At 37.9% G+C, this 21,867-nt stretch overlaps 1 protein-coding gene across 1 annotated transcript in view; it reads right to left on the bottom strand.

Annotated features, from left to right (window-relative positions):
• Window positions 1-381: 381 nt before the first annotated feature.
• The window catches only part of SLC49A3 (solute carrier family 49 member 3), a 49,013-nt gene continuing 27,527 nt past the window's right edge, over window positions 382-21,867 (bottom strand). The window contains exons 3-10 of the mRNA XM_075280448.1: window positions 14,637-14,856; window positions 14,398-14,474; window positions 14,176-14,313; window positions 10,826-10,942; window positions 7,724-7,876; window positions 7,412-7,569; window positions 2,321-2,433; window positions 382-1,240 (exon numbers count right to left, since the gene is read on the bottom strand). Of these exons, the coding sequence (XP_075136549.1) occupies window positions 1,101-1,240; window positions 2,321-2,433; window positions 7,412-7,569; window positions 7,724-7,876; window positions 10,826-10,942; window positions 14,176-14,313; window positions 14,398-14,474; window positions 14,637-14,856 (1,116 nt within the window). The 3' untranslated portion in view covers window positions 382-1,100. The remainder of the gene's footprint in view (window positions 1,241-2,320; window positions 2,434-7,411; window positions 7,570-7,723; window positions 7,877-10,825; window positions 10,943-14,175; window positions 14,314-14,397; window positions 14,475-14,636; window positions 14,857-21,867) is intronic.

Raw genomic sequence — 21,867 nt, 5'->3', positions numbered from 1 at the left:
TCCTAATTAGGAAGCTATTTTTGGATCTTGCCAAGCTTTTTTTGGAGCTTTTTTTTGTAAAAACAGCTTTAAAAAAAGCCAGGCTGTTTTCCCCTCCTGTAAAGTGAAATGGCTGAAAAAAATCGCGTCACGTTTTTTTTTCCACACGTTTTTTTGCAAAAAAAAGAAAAGCGTCGCTTATTTTTGCAAAAAAAAAAAAAAGCGTAGAAAAAACGTGCGGTTTTCGCTTCCCATTCACTTCTATTGCTTTCTTCAGGCGGAAAATGCCTGAAGAAAGGTCATGTCGCTTCTTTTTTGCTGCTAGAAGAAAAAAAAAAAGCTATCAGTCTACATAGACTAACATTGTATGGAAGAGGATCCTCCATGTCCCCGTGTGAACTAGCCCTTAATGCAGTTTTTGAAGTCATTATTACTTAAATAGGGCATGTTCACACTTGCCATATTTTGCTTAAAAAATTCTCCAACTAAAAATCCATTGCACTCCATACATTGGAATGGCGTTGCTTGTGCAGCTTATGTATAGATTTTTGCAAACCACATTCAGATGAAAGGTACAGACATGCTGCAACAATCTGAAGCTCCATTTTCATTGTTCTTTGGTATGTTCCCTATGACGCTGAAGAAATCATTAATACCCTTTCGGAGAGAGCATAAGTACAGTGATATAGCAGACAAGGATATACAATGATTAACTGCAGAGTTATGAAATTCCACTGTCTATGCTGTGTGTCCTGCATGCAGAGTCTCCAGTGTATTTTTATATGATACAGACTAAGACTGCTATCCCCTGCCTCCTGCTGAGGATGACAGAGAAATCTAGCAATCACATGCAGGAGACAGAGCAGTTTGAAGCTGCATCAATTAGGAATACACAGAGTTCATCTACCTAGTCTATCATTTACTGTCTTTAGACAGGACTCAGAAGTGCAAGTGAAGCGTATTAAGACTTTGCACCGAGGCCTCTGCAAACACAAAGCTTGGAAGACGGGTCAGAAAAAACAGAATCAACCAATATAAATCTAGAAGTGAAACCAATATTTTTCTCTCAATAATCATTTCTATAACTATTGCATTTTTGTCAAAGTTGTCAAAAAAGTGGCTTATGCTTGAATAAGTGGCTCTTCAGGATTTTCATTTTCAATGGCTACTTCTGCTTTCAACCTTTTATAGTCTGTATGAAAAAAGATGATAAATATACAGGCTCCAATGCTGCAAATCCCGGCCATTACTAAAGTAGAAACTGTTTAAAAGAAAAAAAAACAAAAACGTATATCATTAAAACACACACACAAATGTTTGACAGAAATAAAATATGACATACAGTTCTGTAAGAGTCACTTTGGTAGTGATCTAGCTAGCTCACATTTTAATGCATGTAGTTTAGCAAGAAGCAATGAACACAGCCTTTAGGAAATGCCTTCCCCATACCTTAAAGTGGATCCTGCATATCCTCATCAATGCCCGATATTAGATACCAACAGATACCTAAGAGTGCGCTGAATTCAGTGCACTGTCTGCTTTTCTGGTATGTGCCCCAGAGCAGGAGATATCAGTTCCGTTAATTTTGGCAAAGATATGTCCCTACTGTCAGAAGGGTAGGCCTTACAGCCTAACCTCGATACTGGGCTGTGATGAATGCCCCCCCCCCCCTATTGTACTCTAACTTAATTTTGGGGTATTCTTTACAACTCTGTGTTATTGCTAAGAAGTAAGGAACCGCCCCCTCTGACAGTACGAGGCTATGTTAGAGTACAGTCAGGGGAGCATTCCTCATAGCCCACACTTCTGACAGTGGGGAGATATCAGCAACGTGAATATCTCTAGCACTAGGGAACATATCTGGAAAGCTGACAGTGCTGACAGTGGTTTTCTAGCGGTATATAATACCGCACATTGATGAGGACATGAAAGGTCCTCTTTATTCACATTTCAGTGCTTTGGCAACATTACCATTTAACCAGTTTGCCTAATTTGCATCATGGAGCATGAAGAGCACTGTGAAAGACCTCATGTACACAAACTGAAAGACGGCCATGTGATGGCCATTTTTGTATTGGCCGTCATATGCCCTTTTTTAGTACAAGTTTGGTTTTATGACAGTCAATTTTAATAGACTGTTAAAAAAATAAGACTTCAATTCTCCCAGATCCACCAACGGACTCAAGACTATGAGGGATCAAAGAAAATGGCTCCACAGATGAAAGACAGCTGTTGCACCAGTTTTTCACTGCTGTTTTATTATAATGTTTGTGTAGCCTAAAAGGTAGAGATACTGTATGCACTATTTTTTATGTGACTAAAGAAACAGAAAGCTACATACTTGACCAGTCGTATATTTCAGTCTGGTTCATGCCACATGAGGATAATGGAGAAGTCGCATAAGGCTTGGCAAGTGACTGGAATAACACCATGAATATTAATCCCTGGACTTGTCTAGAGGATTTAAAAGAAAACACATTTTAAAAACAGAGCTCTTTCCTGTCAAAATGGTTAACATATATTACAGAAAGCAAATATATACACAACATGTTTAATAATCCCATAATGACAAGCTGCACTGTAAACATAGTACAAATATATTTTAATTAGCTTTATTGAAAATGATCACAGAATCCCAGGAGGGTGTTAGAGTATCTTGTACTGCCATTACCTTATGAAAAATCTCCCAGAATGTGTGACTTTTCAGTAGAAGAATTTGTTTTTCTCAAGTATTTTTAATTTACTTCTTTGTTAAAAAGTGTCCACTCAGTAGTTTGTTTGTTTTTTTTTAAATAAACACAATGACCCATGTAGTAGTGTTCTATATTTCTCAGTTTTAGCTATCTTCTCTCTGTGAGTCTCAAAAGCTCAGCAATTTCCTTCTTTCTCCTCATCACTGCCCAGTGTCTGTCTACTGTAGTTTTAATCCTGGTATAATTTAAAGGCAAAGACATGATACCAAGCTCTAACTATTCAACCTTCACAAACCTATTTAGCACAGCTAATCTCCATTATTTTTCATATACACATATACTTGTTTTTTAATTTTTTTTTATTTATAAAGATTTATATATTTTACACAAATATAAATGTTAATTTTATTTATTTTTAATTTGTATTGTCTAATGTGTTTCACCTTTTGAAATATTGTCTGAAAAGCAAATGCTAGTTTATGTTTATTAATTGATTCATTCCATTTCATAGACTTTATTTCCAATATGGCACCGAGTGAGCGGCAGCCTGATACAGATGCTCCAAGTTGAGAGCGACCTTATCTTTCCTTTTTCACTCTTTTTGTCTGTATCTTCAAGAATCCTCTACTCAAGTACACTTGCACTATGAATAGCTAACTTTTTGAAATGGAAAAGCCTGCAGATCACTTTTCCTTTGTGTCTATTGTTTATGCTTGGTAGATGCCTGCAGTCGGCTGAATGGAATTTCCTGTGTATATGTGGAAGGCTTTGTTATAGCCTAGTTTCAACCCCCTCACGAGCTAAGGGAGCATAGAGAATGAGAGGCAGGCAAGGTATGGAGGAGAAACTTCCATGAAAAATTGTGGACTCCTTTCAAGGAAATTTTTGGTGTCTATTGTTTATGTTTGGAAGATGCCTGTGGTTGGCAGACTGGAATTGCTTTTCCTGTGAACACATGGAGACTTTGTTACAGCCTTTGTTACCATCCCCTCCCCCCTTCCACACGAGGAAGCGTGGCAAGAAGATGCAGATATTATGGAGGAATAATCAGCACCCTGTCTCCCTGGATGGCTTCAGACTTCTTCGGGCGGAGAGAACACATGACAGTGGTAAGAAGAAAAGAGGAGGGCTTGCGATGAAAGATGGTGTACTTTTGGGGGGGCATTTTTGTGGTTAAGGACAATAGTGCTGATGCAAGCTATTGAACTATCAGCTGTAAGCATGAGATCCTACTACCTACCAAAGGAACTACAACATGTTATTGTGATAGCTGCATATGTCCCCCACTTCTTCAAAAAAGTTGATTCTGCCTGTATGTCTTCATGCTGTGCTCCCCTCCTCGCGTCCTCCAACGGCGATTGGACTGTATTATCAACATCACTTCACACAGAGAACTAAATGATCCTGAAGTTTTTTCTTTTTTTAGTTGCTATGACTCCTAGTATCTTTTTTCTATCTGCTATGAGCTTGTATGTGTTCTCTCTTGCTCTATACTACTGTACTATCCATGATGATGTATCACACTGAATTTCTCCATTGTGGGACTATTAAAGGATCATCTTATCTTATTGCATGATTACATGTATTTATCCATTATTCCTCAAGACTTTAGTATTATTTAATTATTTATTGATTTGATGGGTTCAAAAGCTAAGCCTATCAACCAACTAATTGGTCTTAATCCCTGAGGCAAGTACTTATTTATTTATCTATACTTGTGACTGTTGGGATTTATTTCTAGTAATCATATTGGTGCAGGTAGATTAGCCCAAATAGTCTATGATAAATCTCTGCCTACTATGTCTTTCATGTGATCCCCTTATCTTATTTATGCTAAATCTTCCTGAAGGTCTTTTGCAGTCAAGCAGGTGTTCTAATTTGCCACTCTGGCAATCCTACGCAAAGCTGTCTCTGAAATTTTTCTTGCTCTTCCAGACCTTATCTTGACCTCCACTTTAACTGCTAAACTGAGGAAAAGGCTTTGCTATCTTCTTATAGCCTTCTCCTGCTTTGTGGACCTCCACCATTTCCATTTTCAGAGTGTTAGGCAGTTGCTTAGAAGAACCCACGGCTGCTGTTTTTTGGCACAATCTTAGAGGAGGCTGGGGATTTATAAAACTGTAAAATTTGCATCTCTTGGCCCTTCCTAATGATGATAGTGAACAAGCCATAACCCTAACTGGATTCAGGTCTGAAACCTTGGTCAAAGTTATCTGAGCACACAGATCTACAAGGGTTCCCAAACTTTCGCAAGTTACTCCTTTCCCTTTTTCACTCTAAAATTGTACTTAAACATAATAATACACTGATATTGCTTAAAATTATAGACAAGTGTGTTTAACTTGCTTAACTGTTCAGAATAGCAGTCATTTTGCATGCCACTGTAGTTTACCAGGTGAGCCCAATTAAAGTAAATCTACTTAAGGTTGTGGAAACACATCTTTTTTGTTGCAGATTTTGCTGTTGCTTCAACAGCAATTGGAAATATAATGGAAATATTTAAACTTTTCACTTCTGCTGAATCCACTCTTGACTTTGGCTCAAAAAGCCATAGCAAAATCTGTAACATAAAAAAACAGCTTTTTCTCAATGTGGGACCTTAGGCCAAGTTGGATGTACTGCTTTATTAAGCAGACCACAGGTTTCAAGCAAGATGGAAAAGAAAAAGGATCTCCATGCTGTTGAAAAGCATCAAGTGCAATGCCTTGCACAAGGTATGGAAACCTTAAGCATGATCATCATCCTGTGAAGAGATTTTTGTTCAGATAAAGGATTAATGAGGAAGATTTCTGCTAGACAAATTCATCAGATTAAGAGAGCAGCTGCTAAAACACCATTGCAAAGCAGCAAACTGATATTTGCAGCTACTGGTGCCTCAAGGTGTGTGTAGGATCCTTCAGAGGCTTGCAGTCATGCATAAACCTACTATTTGGCCACCCCTAAGGATATGTTCACACAGCAGAAAATGAAGAGGAATTCCTGTTCATTTTCTGCCACCAGCATTACACCCGCAGTCTAGCCGTGACAGGATACAGTTACAGTGCACTGGCTTTCCGTCGCAGCATCCCGCTACTGATTAGGCCTAGATGAAAGGGCCTAATCATCAGAAAGTGTCGAGCCACAGCAAGATCGAGCAGGACGCTTCTTTTTTCCACATCCTACTGCGATCTCTGCTTCCCATTGAAAAAAATTGGAGGCGGATTCCAGGAGAAATCTGCCCTCAAATCTGCGGGAACTACCTCCATTTGAACACAGCCTAAACAATGCTCACAAGCAGAAACAGTTGTAGTTGGCCCAGACATACAAGACAACTAAATTTGAAGCAGTCTTGTTACCTGATGAGTGCCAAGCAACCCTGGATCGTCCAGATGAATAGAGCAGTGGAGAGCCACCATGTCTCAACAAGGCTGCAATGTCAGCAAAGAAGTGGCGGAGTCATGCAGAGAGAGCTGGTAGGCCCCATTAGGGTACTTGAATGTGCAAAAATGACTTCTGCAAAGTATATAGAGTTTCTGACAAACCACTTTCTTTCACAAAGAAAAAAAAAAAGAACCGTGCCTTTAGCAAAATCATTTTCATGCATAACAATGCACCATCTCATGCAGCAAAGAATACCTCTGAGTCATTGGCTGCTATGGGCATAAAGGAAAGAAACTCGGTGTGCCCACCATGAAGCATCCTCAAGCAAAATATCCATGTGGAATATCACATCAAAACATCAGCTATGGGAGGACGTTTCTGACATCCTGAAAAGAAGTTCAAGCAGAAACCAATCCAAAAACGCACAAGTTCAAGAAGTGCAAGAATATTTACTGGTTCGCCTTTCAGCAATCTGTAGAGTATCGGATGCTTCTGGGCTCTGATCCCCCCTCAGACTGAAACTACTCCAGCACACCACAGTCATCTGGATACTGGTCTCTTTTAATCCCCCACCCCCCGGGTCGGGATCCGAGCAACCTGTCGGAAGTGGACGACCTAGCCTGTCTCTTATTCACTCGCACCCAACCCCTCCCCCCTACTGTGTGTGTCTCTCCCCCCATTTTTTTTTCTCTACTTCTTCTTCCCTCTTTTTTTCTATTATTTTACTCCTTCCATTCTCCTCTCTCCCTCCTTCTCGCCCTCCTTTCCTTCCCCCCTCCCCCTTGCACTGCCCCTTATTGTTTATTGAACTTGCATTAGGGAGGTTATTTTTCGTGTTTTACTATGTAGCCTGACGTCCTTGAGACGTTTGTTAACCCTGTTACTTTTTACTGTCTGTTCTATTTTCCCCTTGCAAAATCTTTAATAAAAACGCTGAATTAAAAAAAAAAAAAAAAAAAAAAAAAAGAAAAAAAAAGGAAGCGCAAAATCGAGAAGTTGATGTCAAACAGGGGGTCTAATTTTAACCTGTAACTTGGCCTGTTAAGATGTTTTAGATTGAAACAGCTTTTGAATTCAGTTAATGTAGCCTCTTAATGTGGTAAATTCAACAAATGGCCATTTTCAGTTCTTTACAACCTACAAAATATTTAGAAACTCTGTTGTGCATAATAATTTTGAACAGTAGATTTGGATTTTTCAATTTGTTAAAAAAGTTTTTATCATCATGAGGTTTGTCCAATAAAATTTAATTTATACTCTAATGGTTGAACATTATACTGACTGTCATTTGCAATTAGGAAAATCAGAGAAAAATATCATTTCCATAATAATTTGAAATGCGATGTATACCACCAATCCCTTTGCAAAACTCCACTTACCCAGAAATAAAAGCCAAGCCTGTTGAGCTGCCTTCACCCACTGGGTATGAACATTCCACTGCTAGTTCCATAGAAATTGGATAAATTGCAAACCCAAAAAGTCCAAGCAAAGAACAAATAACCACCAACAGAGGTGCTACTTTCTTCAAATTAGATGCCTAAATGTTAAAAAAAACAGGAAGCAAAAATATTTATAGCTATAGCAGTTAGGGGATCAAGCTTAGGAACTGTAACCAAGAATGTGCTGGACCAGATGAGGGATTGCTGCACATTTTAAATCACTTTTATCCAAATTTATAATGTCATACTCACCACGGCAAAGGCTATAACAGTTAACGCTGTCAACGCAAAAGATATTTTCACAGTTTCTGTAAACTTCTTTGTCCGATCAACATAAAGACCACATAGTAAAGCACCAATAGCCCCAAATACAATGAAAAGTGCTCCACATAGACCTGAAATAAACTGGAAAAATAAAAAAATGATATAATATAATATCTTTAAGTTCTAAGCATAGAAAAGCTGTTGTATTACAAGCAAGGATGTTGACATATATATAAAAAGTAGTAGTTTACACATTAATATAATCGTCACTGTGATGGTAATTTGTCACACAGAGGCCTTTTTTGGTCAATAAGAGAGAAACTTATGTACATGTGGCAGTGAATCAGGAATTCTGGGAGGTACACAGTCGTCGTTCCTGAGATTGCCACCCATCCCTGTCAGTCTCCACATGAGCCACATATTCAAAAACAGTAAAACAATAAACCAAACAACCAGCCTCTGAGCTTCATTCTGATTAGTGTCAGAGTATTCATTTGTGTACAGGATTCCAGGTCAGTAGCTTCAGTAACCCCAGGTCTCCCTGTAGTGCTGATTTTAAGTACCACTTAGCGTATTGAAATGGTTTTCCATGCATATGATTTCTCCAAGGGAATACATTTTGGATATGAAGGTCTTCAACTTCCTAAAAAAACTTCTTTGATTGGAGTTCATTTTGTTTCAGCACCTTCAATCTTTTTAATGCTAAGAAGGCTATAAGATGGGCTTCTTAGCACAATAAATTTGAGCCAGTGTTGCAAAAGGTTACACTTTTTCCATCAGTAATTCTGCAACAACTATGTGTGGGATGGTGTCTGGGGGGTGCAGGAAGTCTACTGTACAATAAAAAAACAGGAACAAAAAGAGTCCATTGGTAGCCTTACATTCTAGATTTCAGCTATTAGTACAGAAATTCTGTCCAGTATTGATGTGCATTTCCACAATGTCACATACGATGCATCAGGTGGGATTTTCTTAGTCCAAACTTAAAGCACACCATTAACCTTGATGGGGTGTTAGGATGTAGGGTATCATAAATATATATATATTGCTCTATGTATGAATCTGATGTGTGTTTTCCTCTATGTCTTGTTAATGATAGACCTTTATCATTGCCTACTTATTTTTACTAGGACCATTAGTAATGTGGAAGATTCTGGCTAATCCCATCCACACATTGCAGAAAAATATCTGCAGTGGCATTGATGCAATTTCAAAAACAGTTGCATTGCTAGTCACATGAACCAAAAGAAATATAACGCACCAAGCGTGGCCGTGCTAATTAGGCACATGAGACCTTGCAAATTTCACAGTCAGTTACCTTGTCTTACGCCTTTATGATACGTAATCAGGTATTAGTCACCGAATTTGTAAGGCAGAAGTCTTCGGCTTATGACTCTTGGGTCAAACGGTATAAATGCAACTTATTCTGAGGGATATACCCTCAAAATGGAGGAATCGGTTGCATGCTCCTTTGGGTGGAATGAAATTCTGGTACGCTGATGTAACAACAACGTGATTTATTTAAGATAACGCGTTTTGGGGTCCTTTGGTACTGCACAGGCACCACCCCTTCATCAGATCTTTAGTGTTCGGTGTTCAGAAATGTATACACGCGTTATCTTATATAAATCACGTTGCTGTTAAATCAGCGTACCAGCATTTCATTCCACCGAAAGGAGCGCGCAACCGATTCCTCCATTTTGAGGGTATTTATTGCTAGTCGCATGTCAGTTATACCTATGGAAATGCTGGAGTTTTCTGTACAGGTGTAACTGAAGCAGAAAATCTACATTGGGAAGTGTTTGTTCATGGTAAGAAGATTTCTTGGATTCTCTTGGGCTTATCTTGTGCACCCGTTTCCTCATGTCTTTTAGTATAGTGATGCAGCTTTTCACTTTAACCCTTTGCTATTATATGACTATGTGGTCTTGTTAATACAACTACTCTGTATTTATATTGCATCTACACATACTGACACATTGCCTTATGTGATGCACATTGTTTGTGGCCCTTTTATACATTACGTCCTTCCATGTATTATGTAATTTGGCAGCATTGGCTCCTTTTTTTTTCCTTTTCCTTTCTAAATTATCGGTCTTTTGATGTGATTATATGTTTTTTAAGTATTTTCAAATAAAACTTTTTCAAATTTTTTTTACATTTGGCGTTTCTGCTTTGGCAATGTTTTTCTCAGAAAATCTACAGAGGTAAACTCTGTGGAGTTTCTGTGAAAAGTGCTCCGGAAGTGCTTTTTTGCTGCGGCTCATTATGTGGAGCCTTAGCCTTAAAAAAAAAAAAAAAAAAAGTTAGCAGCACTTTCTGCTAGTATAAAAAATTGTGAAAAAGACATTTTACATCCGTACATTTCCTGTTCATATTAAAAACCTGAAAAATGCTAAACTAAAAATAACTTCTAAATAAAGCCCTGCGTGTCAAAAAGACGCAAAAAAATATTTGAATAACCTGAATGAAAAAAATGTTTTAGTCCTCAAAACTGTAAGTATGAAAAAATCCAAAAATGTGTCCAGTCCTGAATCTGGAAAAGTAGCCTACTACCAAAGTGGTTTTTTTTTTTTTTTTCATATACAGTCAAAGTAAAAAGGCATTTAAAAAACCTACACTTATTTGGTATCAACATACTGACCCTCAGAGTAAATTAAGAATGTTATTTTTACCATAGAATGAACAGCGCAAAACTTATAGTGCAAAAATCAATGGCAAGATTGCTGATTTTTCCCATCCTTGCCCAGAAAGTTAAAAAATTTCAATTATTAAATGATATGAACTGTAAAAATTACGCAATTAAAAAAAAATTCAACCTATCCTACAAAGAACAAACCACTATATCTTATTGAAGAAATAGGTTTTCTTCTCATTTCACTTTTCTATCCCCCCTTCCCTCTGCAAAGACTGATTTTATATATATATATATATATATATATATATATATATATATATATATATATATATATATATATATTTTTTTAAAGCTATATTACAGGAATTCTTATTTTCACCTGTACTATTCCTTTATGCAAGTTTATAACTGGTAATACACTTTAACAATAAGAAAATAAGCATTATACTTACATTTGAATAGCCATTGAAGCACAATATCTGTTCCAGAAATGCGGAGAAGGAGGTAAAAATGCCAAGACCACTTCCAAAGCAAATCATTAATATAATGTAAGCTTTATTTTTCATGAGCTGTACGAGATAAATATACAATTAAATATGATGTTTTCTGTGTGAGACTTAATTTTACACAAACTTCACTAATACGAGCAGACTCACCACTTGTAGGAGACTAAATTCACTGAAGGTGAGAATGAAAAAAAAATAAACAAAATACTTTTATCTAAAATATTAAAACACCCTAGGACTGAAATAATTCTGATGCAAATGAATGCCATTAAAAGAAGCAGCCTTACACAAATACCTCTCACCTTCAGTGAATCTATTTTTAAACAAGCTTATTTTTAACTAAATTTTTAAACATGCTGTTATTGCCAGTTATTTATTATGGAATTATGAATAACCTTACATGCACGGCAAAACATTATATTTTGCATTTCATGCCTTTTTTTTTTTTAAACAGCATGCTGCAAGTATGTTTTTTTTTCCAGGCAGCTACCTGTCTATTTAATTAGGAAAAAAAATCTAGAAAAGCAAAAACTACAAGAAATATTCTGTGTGATACAATTGTTATTTACAATCATTGGAGAACCAAGCAGGGAGCAGACTGTGATGTGCTCTGCAAGACTTAAATGGGTGACCTAAACTGCAGTGACTTCGTTCCACCACTAGATAGAGAACAGAGCTCTCAGTTTCTAGCTCCAATATTGGAGCATCAGCTGCTGATCGAAGTGGTGAAACCCCCACTGATTTAATGTTCGTGATAAGTCATCAGTATTTTTAGCCCAGAAAACCCAATTAAGTGCAACTAAAGCTTCAAGAAGCTTCCAGCATATTACCCCTGGTTCACATTAGCATTTGGATTCCATCCGGGGGAGTCCGCATGAGGACCCCCTCGGATGGAATACAAATCGCAACTGCAAGCGCTGTGCAGTTAAAGCACACAGACCCCATAGACTATAATAGGGTCTGTTTGCTTGCCGCGCACTTCCCTCACGAGTCATGCGGACAATGCGCGGCAAGCACACGAACCCCATTATAGTCTATGGGGTCCGTGTGCTTTAACTGCAGAGCGCTTGCAGTTGCGATTGTATTCCGTCCGGGAGGGGGGGGGGGGTCTCCATGTGGACTCTAACTGAACGGAACACATGCGCAAATGTGAACCAACCCTTATAAATGTTGATTGATGAGGGGTGGGCACTGAATCCGTACTGATAATTAAAATGAAGGGAAAGAAGTGTTCAGCTAAGCAGTCTGCCTCTCTTTTTTGTTGTTTGACTTTGAATGCTATTTCCAATTGGTTCTGTTTGGCATTCCTCAGAACACACTACAGATTCAATAGTACGCAATAAGCCTGCACACCATTCACTGATCACAGCCAAAGGGGCGCAGTCTCAGATGGGCATTTTTGCCCTTTTGGTTTAGTAATTGTTGAGAGTCTCAGCACAAGGACCCCAATCAGTCAAAGCATCCAACATTTCAAAATGACAGGTCAAACATTTGTTGACAGTTTAGTTAGGGTTTAATGACTGCAAGTTGTACATTCTGCTAACAGATGTTGCGTTTATAGTTCTCACAAGTTTTGGATATTAACCCCTTCCTGCCACAGCTGGTTTTAATTTTTGATTTTCGTTATTCACTTCTTGCCTTCTAAAAGTCATAACTTTCTTACATTTCTGATCGCAGAGCTGCATGAGAGATTATTTTTTGTGGGACAGACAGTATTCCATAATGGTACCATTTAATAGCCTGTCAAATGTATTTGGAAACTGCCCCCCAAAAAAATCAGAAGGTAGAGGTGGGGGTTATTTATCTAAAAATGAAATTTAGATTTTTTTTGTCACTACACAGTCATTGCATGGGAAAAAATACTTTTATATGTTTGTAGTTTGGGCATTTTCAGGCGTGAGGATTTCTAATTTATAATATGTATGTAAAGTGTTTGCTGATTTATATTTGGAAGGTAGGGAAAGGGAAGAGATTTGAACCCTAGGGGGTCTGATCAATAGTACAATACCAGTGAAATACTATTGAATTACAGTATATTGAGAAATTCATTCACCTTGTAGGCAGCTTGTAATAAAAACATACTGAAGATTCAATAGGCTCACAGTTATCATGGATACAGGTGGCTGCCTCCAGATCTCATTCTGGGGAATGGGGATGTTGATAAACACAACAGAACGCATAGCAGAACGCATCCCATGTCAGTGAAACAATGCCACAGTCATATTTGACCAAGTCATCAGATGGGTAATACCCATAAGGACTTCGATTATGGACAGTGCTGTGTAATATGGGTTCTGACATTAAGATAATCCTTTTAATAGTCCCACATTGGGGAAATTTCAGAATTCTTTGTAATAGTAACATTCTTTGTAATAGTACAGTGGATGTCAAGAAGACCTAGTTCTGCTGTTAGCTGATATGAAAATATATCTGTATCTAATCTAGACAACACTCTTATTGGCCAGCATGCAACTGCTACCTGATATTGCAGGGAAAATGTATAGATAATTGCAGATTCTCTCAGTGATCGTTGGGCTGACTTCTATTTAACAAATAGATATATTAATGATATAAATGACTTTAAAGAGTACCTTCAATCATAACAAGCACTTCTCATAAAAAATAGCACATGTGAATCTAGGAACTGTTTAATATATCTTTAGAAATAAGTTTTCTTTTTATACCTTGGTCTATGGGGGAGGGGGGAGCTGGCGCTGCAAGAACAGCACACAAATAATTGCAGCTGCCAGACTGTGCTATAATGAGAAGGCACCATTTTGACACTGTTATCTTTCAAGATAAGGCTCTACCACTGCAAAGAATGAGATTTGGTATATTTATTAATACTGATGAAACACTTCTAAACCACGTCCATTCTAGTGCATAGTTTTCAAAAGCAATGAGTCATTCAATGTTTTTTCCTTGTAAACTGTTTATAAATATGTTGTAAGTGATGTGCACCATAAATTTTGGTGTAAATGTAGACAGAAAAGTGTCAGACTTCCATTGATCAATATGCCCCATTGAACCAATTAAAGAGTGACATATTTGTGTTTGAGACTGAAGACAGGTACGGATGCTATAGGGATAACCGTGTATTGAAACAGGAGGAGAGCAGCCTGACACAGTAATGACTAAAACAAGTTTCTTTAGTAAGACAAATTCCAAAGTTTCTTAAATTCACATTGACAATTCATTTATGAAAAGTGGTTTTATATTTGGAGGTACACTTGAAGCGTTTGTCTTATCCATGGAATCAACTATACAAAAGAATGACATGTGTCTATAGAACTTACCTGCTTTAAACCAGTAAAGAAGGGCTCAGAGGTAGAATTTACTGCACTGACTGAGGGTGGAGTCAGTGGGGCTTTTTCATTAACTCCTGCCGTTGCTAATATGCAGGCTAGTACAGCAGGAATGCCATAAACACCATGCTTTAAATCAAAAACACAGAAAAGTTAATTTTAGATGGATGTTGTCATAATGGAGTGCCTGATGACGTGTATAAAGTCACTTACCAATAATGGAATGGATTTATCGTGAGATGCAATTACTGGAGACAGTATGTTTGCTAGAAATATGCCAAATGGATTTGCTGAGTAAAATTTAAAAAAAAATAAAAAAGTTACGACAATCATTTGTGTGAAACACATTACTAGTTTTTTTTCGATATGCAAAAAAGAAAAAGAGCTAGGTTCACAAAGAATATTTTTGCATACAACATCATGCATGATAACGTTCATAAAATATTACTTACACATTGAAGCGATCATATTTGCAGTGGCACGTTGATGTTCCGGAAACCACACAGCAGCAAGTTTAGCAGGAACAAATAACACAAGTGGCTGGGCCACAGCACATATGCTCTGTCCCACAAAGAGGTAAACCAGGTTACTTTTCCCAGTATTTATAAATGCGATATCACTGGCAGAACGCACTATGCTGCCTGTCATGTTTAACCAGGAACTGATAATTATCTGCAAGAAAAAGAATGATATCTTTAGTTACAGGTTCAATATTGCAGGTTACATAAAGGGGTTTTCCAGGATAAAAATATTCATGACCTACCCTAAGGTCAGCAATATCAGGTTAATGGAGTTCCAACAACCTATACCCCCACAGCTATTCAGCTATTTTTTCACTACTACACATGGGACAGAGCTATCTGCTTCCTGTTCCATTCTCTGAGCTGCTGATAACAGGTTATTGTTGGGGGAGCCAGGTGTCTGATCTTCAGCTCCAATATAAATAATCCGTGTTTAGGATAGGTCAAGAAAAAAAATGATATATATTATAAATATATACATTTAAAGCTATAACAACAAAAATGCTAATTTTAATCACCAATAGCTGAATGTAGCATACCAGAGATTATCAGTTTGAAAATAAATCTAGAAATTCAATATTATTTTCCTTTTTTAGGTAGATTCCAACTAACTTTCCAATTGATAACTGACAAGGTAGTTAATAATTCACAGTGAACACAAAAATATTTTAGACACTCCTTGCTACAGTATTATGGGGGGCTTGGTGATGGTTTTCCATCGTCAGGTGTTATGACAAAGCAGTAGAACTGGCTGTTCAAATTCCAAGCACCAAACACTTTTACCAGAGCCAGACGCAAAACCAGACGGACTTGTGCTGAATTTGGGGCCCCAGTTATCCCAGAAATTGGTATGAGAAATAAATGCTCCACAAACTAAATAATGACCAAAACACACAAACCTACAGGCCAGAGACAAATGAATCAAGAGTGTGTCTAAGCCAAAAATCAGTCCAACAGGTAATGATGCAGCCAAAATCAGGAGACAAGCAGATTTCCAGTAACAAGCCAAAGGTTAGACGGAGAGGTAATGTTAGAGCTAAAGTCAGTAGACAAGAGGATTTCTAGTAAGCAAACCAAAAGGTCGATAAAGAGTAATCTAGCACAAATGACCAGGATACGGAAGCCACACACAATACAACACAGAAGGCACCTGGAGGAGGAAAAGGGTTTAAATATCCCTCTTCAGCCACTAACTGAATCAGCATAGGAGAGGCCAGAATACTACAGAAGCTTCACAGGTTGGCACAGAAACCTTAAAGCAACAGATGGCAAATCCACAATATTGACAGTTTCTGTCTATATCTTCTACCTTTTTCAATGACTGTCAAGCCATCAGTAAAGAGTTCATACATATCACTATGGCCTACACCCGCATGCACGTGTCTTCAGAAAATCACCAGAAATGGAGGGAACAAAAATCTACTTTGAAGCTGGAAATGTTAAAAAAGTATCATCTTATAAAATGTAGGAATTATACATTGTAGAAAGCAAGTGAACCCCTAAACCCTATATATTTTTTGAAAGTAGACAACCTAAAGATTAAAAATGTCTCAATGGGTCATCAATAACCACATCCATCTTCATGGAACTTTGTCACAAAACACAAATAATTTTTTTGAAAAAATGCTCTAAAACACATATTTGTACCTAAAACTCATGTTCAATCTCACATTCATATACAAAATACATTTATAATAATATCTTATGGTGTATACAATGTGTATATATACTATATGTACTGCAAACATCAACTACAACAAGAGCTCAGACTCCCAAAAACACTAAGGGCTCATTCACACAAAGTAAACGGCAGCTTATTCTGAACGTAAAACACGTTCAGAATCAGCTGCGTATAAAGCAGTTCTCATTCATTTCTATGGGAGCCGGCATACGAGCGCTCCCCATAGAAATGAATGGGCTGCTTTTTTCACTACGAGCACTCCCATTGAAGTGAATGGGAAGTGCCCGCGTGTACGGCTCGGCATGAGCAGAGCTAGCCGTACACGCGGGCACTTCCGTTTACGTAGTGTGAATGAGCCCTAATACAGAAGACAAGCAGGATTTTGCTGGTATTCATTAATATGTTAAAAATCTATTCTGCAACTACCAAACTGTGACACCAAAATCTTTTTTGAGATTACACATTATATCGTATATAAAAACACAATTTAATAATTCAGATATACAACCACCTTCATGCAACTTTGCAGCAAACAGAGATTGCAAGCAAAAACTGCACAAAAATTCTAATTTGCCACTAAAGTGTGACCCACAGCTGATACTAGAGGACCTAACTAGCGTAAATTGTAAGCCTACATCCAATTCGAATAAAGAAAACATAATAACAAGATTCCACAGTATATGTCTAAAGTCTAAAAGTCTCAACGCGTTTCTCTAGTGATTTTCTAGTTCTAGACTGTTCTAGACTGATACTGGTAATTCACCACAATACACAGCAAATTGGGGTCAAAACTGCAGTTCCCGGGACCTGGTACATCACAGAGGCCGACGCCGTTGTCTGAAGTCACTGTTCTTAAATAGAGCAGTTTGTAAAATAAAAAGTTCTCCAATTTTCTTATATTCTTTCTGTATCTATTCCTCATAGTTTTCTAGATCTCTGCTTTTTGTCATTCATTCTGTTACTTCTAATGGATAAAAGTCTGACCATGGTCATGTAATTTACAATTCATGATCATGTGATGAGCACACAGGTGCCATGGATTTAAGTCTTGAGTCTGTGGAAAAAGTAGAGACTTGCTTTATTTTGGTCTGTTTAAGAGACCACAACATTCAAATCTAGTCAACAGCTTCCTGAAAATTACGCTTTTCAAGGATCTGTTTTTTGCATACATAAAAATGGGTCATCCACGGACAGCATAAGACCCAAAAGTAAAACATGTGCTGTCTGTTATTACATGGATATCACACATTTGCTGAAAGTGATGTGTGAATATTATATCAACCTGCATAGTCCAATTCAGGAGCTCTATTCTTTTCTTCTGGCGGAAGTCCCCTGCCACACATGATCAGTGAGGCAAATCGGTGGCCTCAATGATCGACATGGAATGTTCTTACCTGTGATGTCCGGTAAAAGAAGACAGCCGTAAAGTTGCTGCTTTCTCCGACCAGAATGCTTAGAAAGATATCTCACTTGCTACACTACCATATTGTCCCCAGGACTACATATAAACCTGCTTATTTGATGTCCTGGGAGAGAGAGAGCTTCAGCTGACTCCGGATGATCTTGATGTTATCCTCTCGTACTCTCATGGGATTTCTCCGTGTGTCCGCATTCAGGAAAATCAATATAAACTGCTTACAAGGTGGTATAGGACGCATGATTGGCTCTTCCACAAAAGTCTGACAAACAATCGAGAATGCTGGAGATGCTCTGCTCAACATGGTACATACCTCCATATCTGGTGGGACTGTCCTCGGATACGCCCCTTCTGGACTGCTATTCAAGACCTGATTAGAGACATATATAGTAGGACTTTCATAATCACCCCGTCCATGATATTTCTAAACCTGCCATCCTCTACGTATCATCCAAGGAAAGACAGACTTGTTACCCATCTCCTTGCGGCAGCAAAATTGATTATTCCTCTATTCTGGCTACAGAAATTGGCCCCTTCATTTACACTATGAGAGGAAAAAGTCTCCCAAATTGCTCGTTTGGAGGAGCTTCTAAGTTGGACCTCAAGATCTAATGAGAACTACAGGAAAATCTGGTCGCCTTGGCTGCTGCACAATCTTATTAGACGATGATGAGAGTTGTGAATCACACTGTTACTTGACGTCCTTGATGGAGCTCTCACTTACCAACTATTCTTACTTCTTTTTTCTTTTCTCTTTCTGCGCTCTCATCTTCTATTGTTTCTTCATCTTATCCCCCCCCCCTTCTTCCCTCCCCTTTCTCCTCATACACAACTGTTATGTTATTAATACCATAAAGTAATATGAATGTATCTAGGTGTACTGTTATCTGTATATGCCTTGCGCTACATGCTCATTTGCTGGGGTAAAGTACTTGTGATGTGCCTTTTGTTCTTCGTTCTTATCTCGTACTGTTTGAATATTTTGCGAAGCTGTTTATTCTGAATTTTCAATAAAGCGTTTGAATAAAAAAAAAAAAGAAGACAGCCGTGCAGCAAGACCAGACCACGCTGGGAGGTCACCGGATAACGGGTACAGTTAAGTGTGTGTGTTTTGAGGGTTTTTTTCTTTACCTCCCCCAAGCCCAATTAAATACAACTAAATAAATAAATAAATAAATACAACATTTTAAAGGACATAAATGATTAACACAAATATCTACTTATTTTTTCCCACTTGTTGCATTTTTATCTTTGTTTTGGTTTATACAGTGCTTGCACGGGACTGCATGCAATTATTGCAATTATGAGTAGCACATTTCTACTACATCAGTAAATGAAAGGATTTCAAAAGGTATTTCACAAGTTAAATGCAGAACAACATGCTACTATTGCTATTACACACTGCATGTAGGACATCTATAAATAGTATTTTGGGCAATTCAAATTTATGTACTTATCCTCAAACCCTCTGGCACCACCGTCTTCTGCCAAGTGACCGAATAAGTATACAGAAATTAGACTTAATGCTGTAGTGTCAATCGTTCAATTACCGTATATACTCGAGTATAAGCTGACCCAAATATAAGCCGAGGCCCCTAATTTTACCACAAAAAAACTGGGAAAACGTATTGACTCGAGTATAAGCCGAGGGGGGAAATGCAGCAGCTACTGGTAAATTTCAAAAAATAAATGGTCTGAGTTTTTGGGTGCAGTAGATACTGGGGAAGGGGAGGGGGTGTTTTGGTTGTCTGTCTGCCCCTTCCCTGAGCTTGAGGACTGGGTTTTTTTTTTCCCCCAATTGGAATTCAGTCTGGCTGAATATAGGGGATCTGCAGTGCTACTATTAACTCCTTCCTGACGGAACAGGAGCACTGCAGATCCCCTATATTCAGTAGACCGGGCACTTTCGGACACAGGGATATCTAATGTTTATGTGTTTCACAGTCATTTCCTTCTTTTATATGTATTGTAGGGAAAGGAGGGATTTAGAACTTTTATTTTATTACTATATTTTTTTAGAGCTTTTTTTTTCGTGACTATTTTATGGGAGATTCTATTGTGGCTGGTCACTCGTGTAAAACTCGGCTTATACTCGAATATATACGGTAAATCATCAAATCTTCTGTATCTTTACAATTAGGCTATTGAGCACATATTTATCCATTTAGTGATGTATTTCAATCCTAACATTACAAATTGCATACAGAAACCATTTTCTTGCTGTATTTTGCCACCAAGTGTCAAGAATCTGTACTGCATGTGTCCAAAAAAACCAAACCTGTTAATTAACCCTATAGAGACACAGCTCAAAAGTGACTTGAGGACCAGGCCTCTTTTTTCAAAACTGACATGTGTCACTTTAAATGGCAATAACTTTGAGACGCTTTAACTTACACAAGTGATTCTGAGATTGTTTTTTCGTAACACATTGTACTTCATGTCAGTAGTAAATTTTTGTCAATATGTTTTGTCTTTCATTATGAAAAAATAGGAAAAATTGGTGAAAATTTTGAAAAAAATGCAGTTTTCAAACTTTGAAATTGCAAGCCTTTCAAATAGAAATCCATACTACCCAATTTTTTTCATAAATATAATTAACCATGTCTCTGATTTATGTAGCAATCAAATTTTAATCACCCTTTCATTTTTTTCAGATATTATAAGGCTTACAAGTCAAGCAGTAATTTTCCAAATTTTCAAGAAAATTTCCAAAACACATTTTTCAAGGGACCAGTTCAGTTCTGAAGGGTACTTGAAAGGCCTCTCTAATAAAACCCCCCGAAAATCACTCCATTCTAAAAACTGCACTCTTGAAAGAATCCAAAACAGCAGTTAGAAAGTTTCTTAACCCTTTCAGCATTTCACAACAATTACAACAAAATGGAGGTCAAATTTACATTTTTCAATTTCTGTCACTAATATATTCATTTAGCCCTAGAATTTACACATTTACTAAGGGTTAAAGGAGAAACTGCACCCCACATTTTGTTACACAATTTCTCCCGAACACGGTAATACCCCATATGTGCTGGTACCCTAATGTACGGGCACACAGTCGCTCTCAGAACGGATGGAGCGCTAATTGGATTTTGTAGGCCAGATTTTGCTACAATACTTTTCAGGCGCCATGTCCCGTTTGCAAAGCCCCCAAGGTGCCAAAACAGTGGAAACCCCCAAAATGTCACCCCATTTTGGAAACTAGACCCCTCAAGGAATTTATCAAGGGGTATAGTGAGCCCTTGGACCCTACAGGTGTTTCACAGATTTTTTTACCATTGAGATGTGAAAATGAAAAATTACTTTTTTTATATAATAAAATGTCACTGTAGCCCCAAATTTTTCATCTTCACAAGGGGTTAAAGGAAAAATTGCACCCCACATTTTGTTACAAAATTTCTCCCGAACACGACAATACCCAATATGTGCTGGTACCCTAATGTACGGGCACACGGTCGCTCTCAGAGCGGATGGAGCGCTAATTGGATTTCGTAGGCCAGATTTTGGAACAATACTTTTCAGGCACCATGTCCCATTTGCAGAGCTCCCAAGGTGCCAAAACAGTGGAAACCCCCAAATGTGACCCCATTTTGGAAACTATACCCCTCAAAGAATTTACTAAGGGGTATAGTGAGCACTTTGACCCTACAGGAGTGTAACAGAATTGGCCCAACAAAAGGAAAAGTGACATTTTTTGCTATAAAATGTTGCTTTAACCCCAAATTTTGCATTTCCACAAGGGGTTAAAAGAGAAAATGCACCCCAAAAATTGTCAAGCATTTTCTCCCAACTACAGAAATGCCCCTTATGTGGATGTAAAGTGATGTATGGGCACACTGTAAGGTCCAGAGCTGAAGGATCGCTATTGGGATTTTAGAGGGCAAATTTAGCTGAAATCTGTTTCAGGCACCATGTTGCATTTGGAGAGCCCCTGAAGTGCTAGAACAGTGGAACCCCCCTCCCCAAATGACCCCATTTTGAAAACTAGACCCCTCAAGGAATTTATCAAGGGGTTTAGTGAGCACTTGGACCCTACAGGTGTTTCACAGATTTTTTTTTACCATTGA

This window comes from Leptodactylus fuscus, chromosome 1 (assembly GCF_031893055.1).
Source record: "Leptodactylus fuscus isolate aLepFus1 chromosome 1, aLepFus1.hap2, whole genome shotgun sequence".
Lineage (NCBI taxonomy): Eukaryota > Metazoa > Chordata > Amphibia > Anura > Leptodactylidae > Leptodactylus > Leptodactylus fuscus.
Note: the sequence above shows the minus strand (reverse complement) of the source record. Positions and strands in the feature narration are given on the sequence as shown.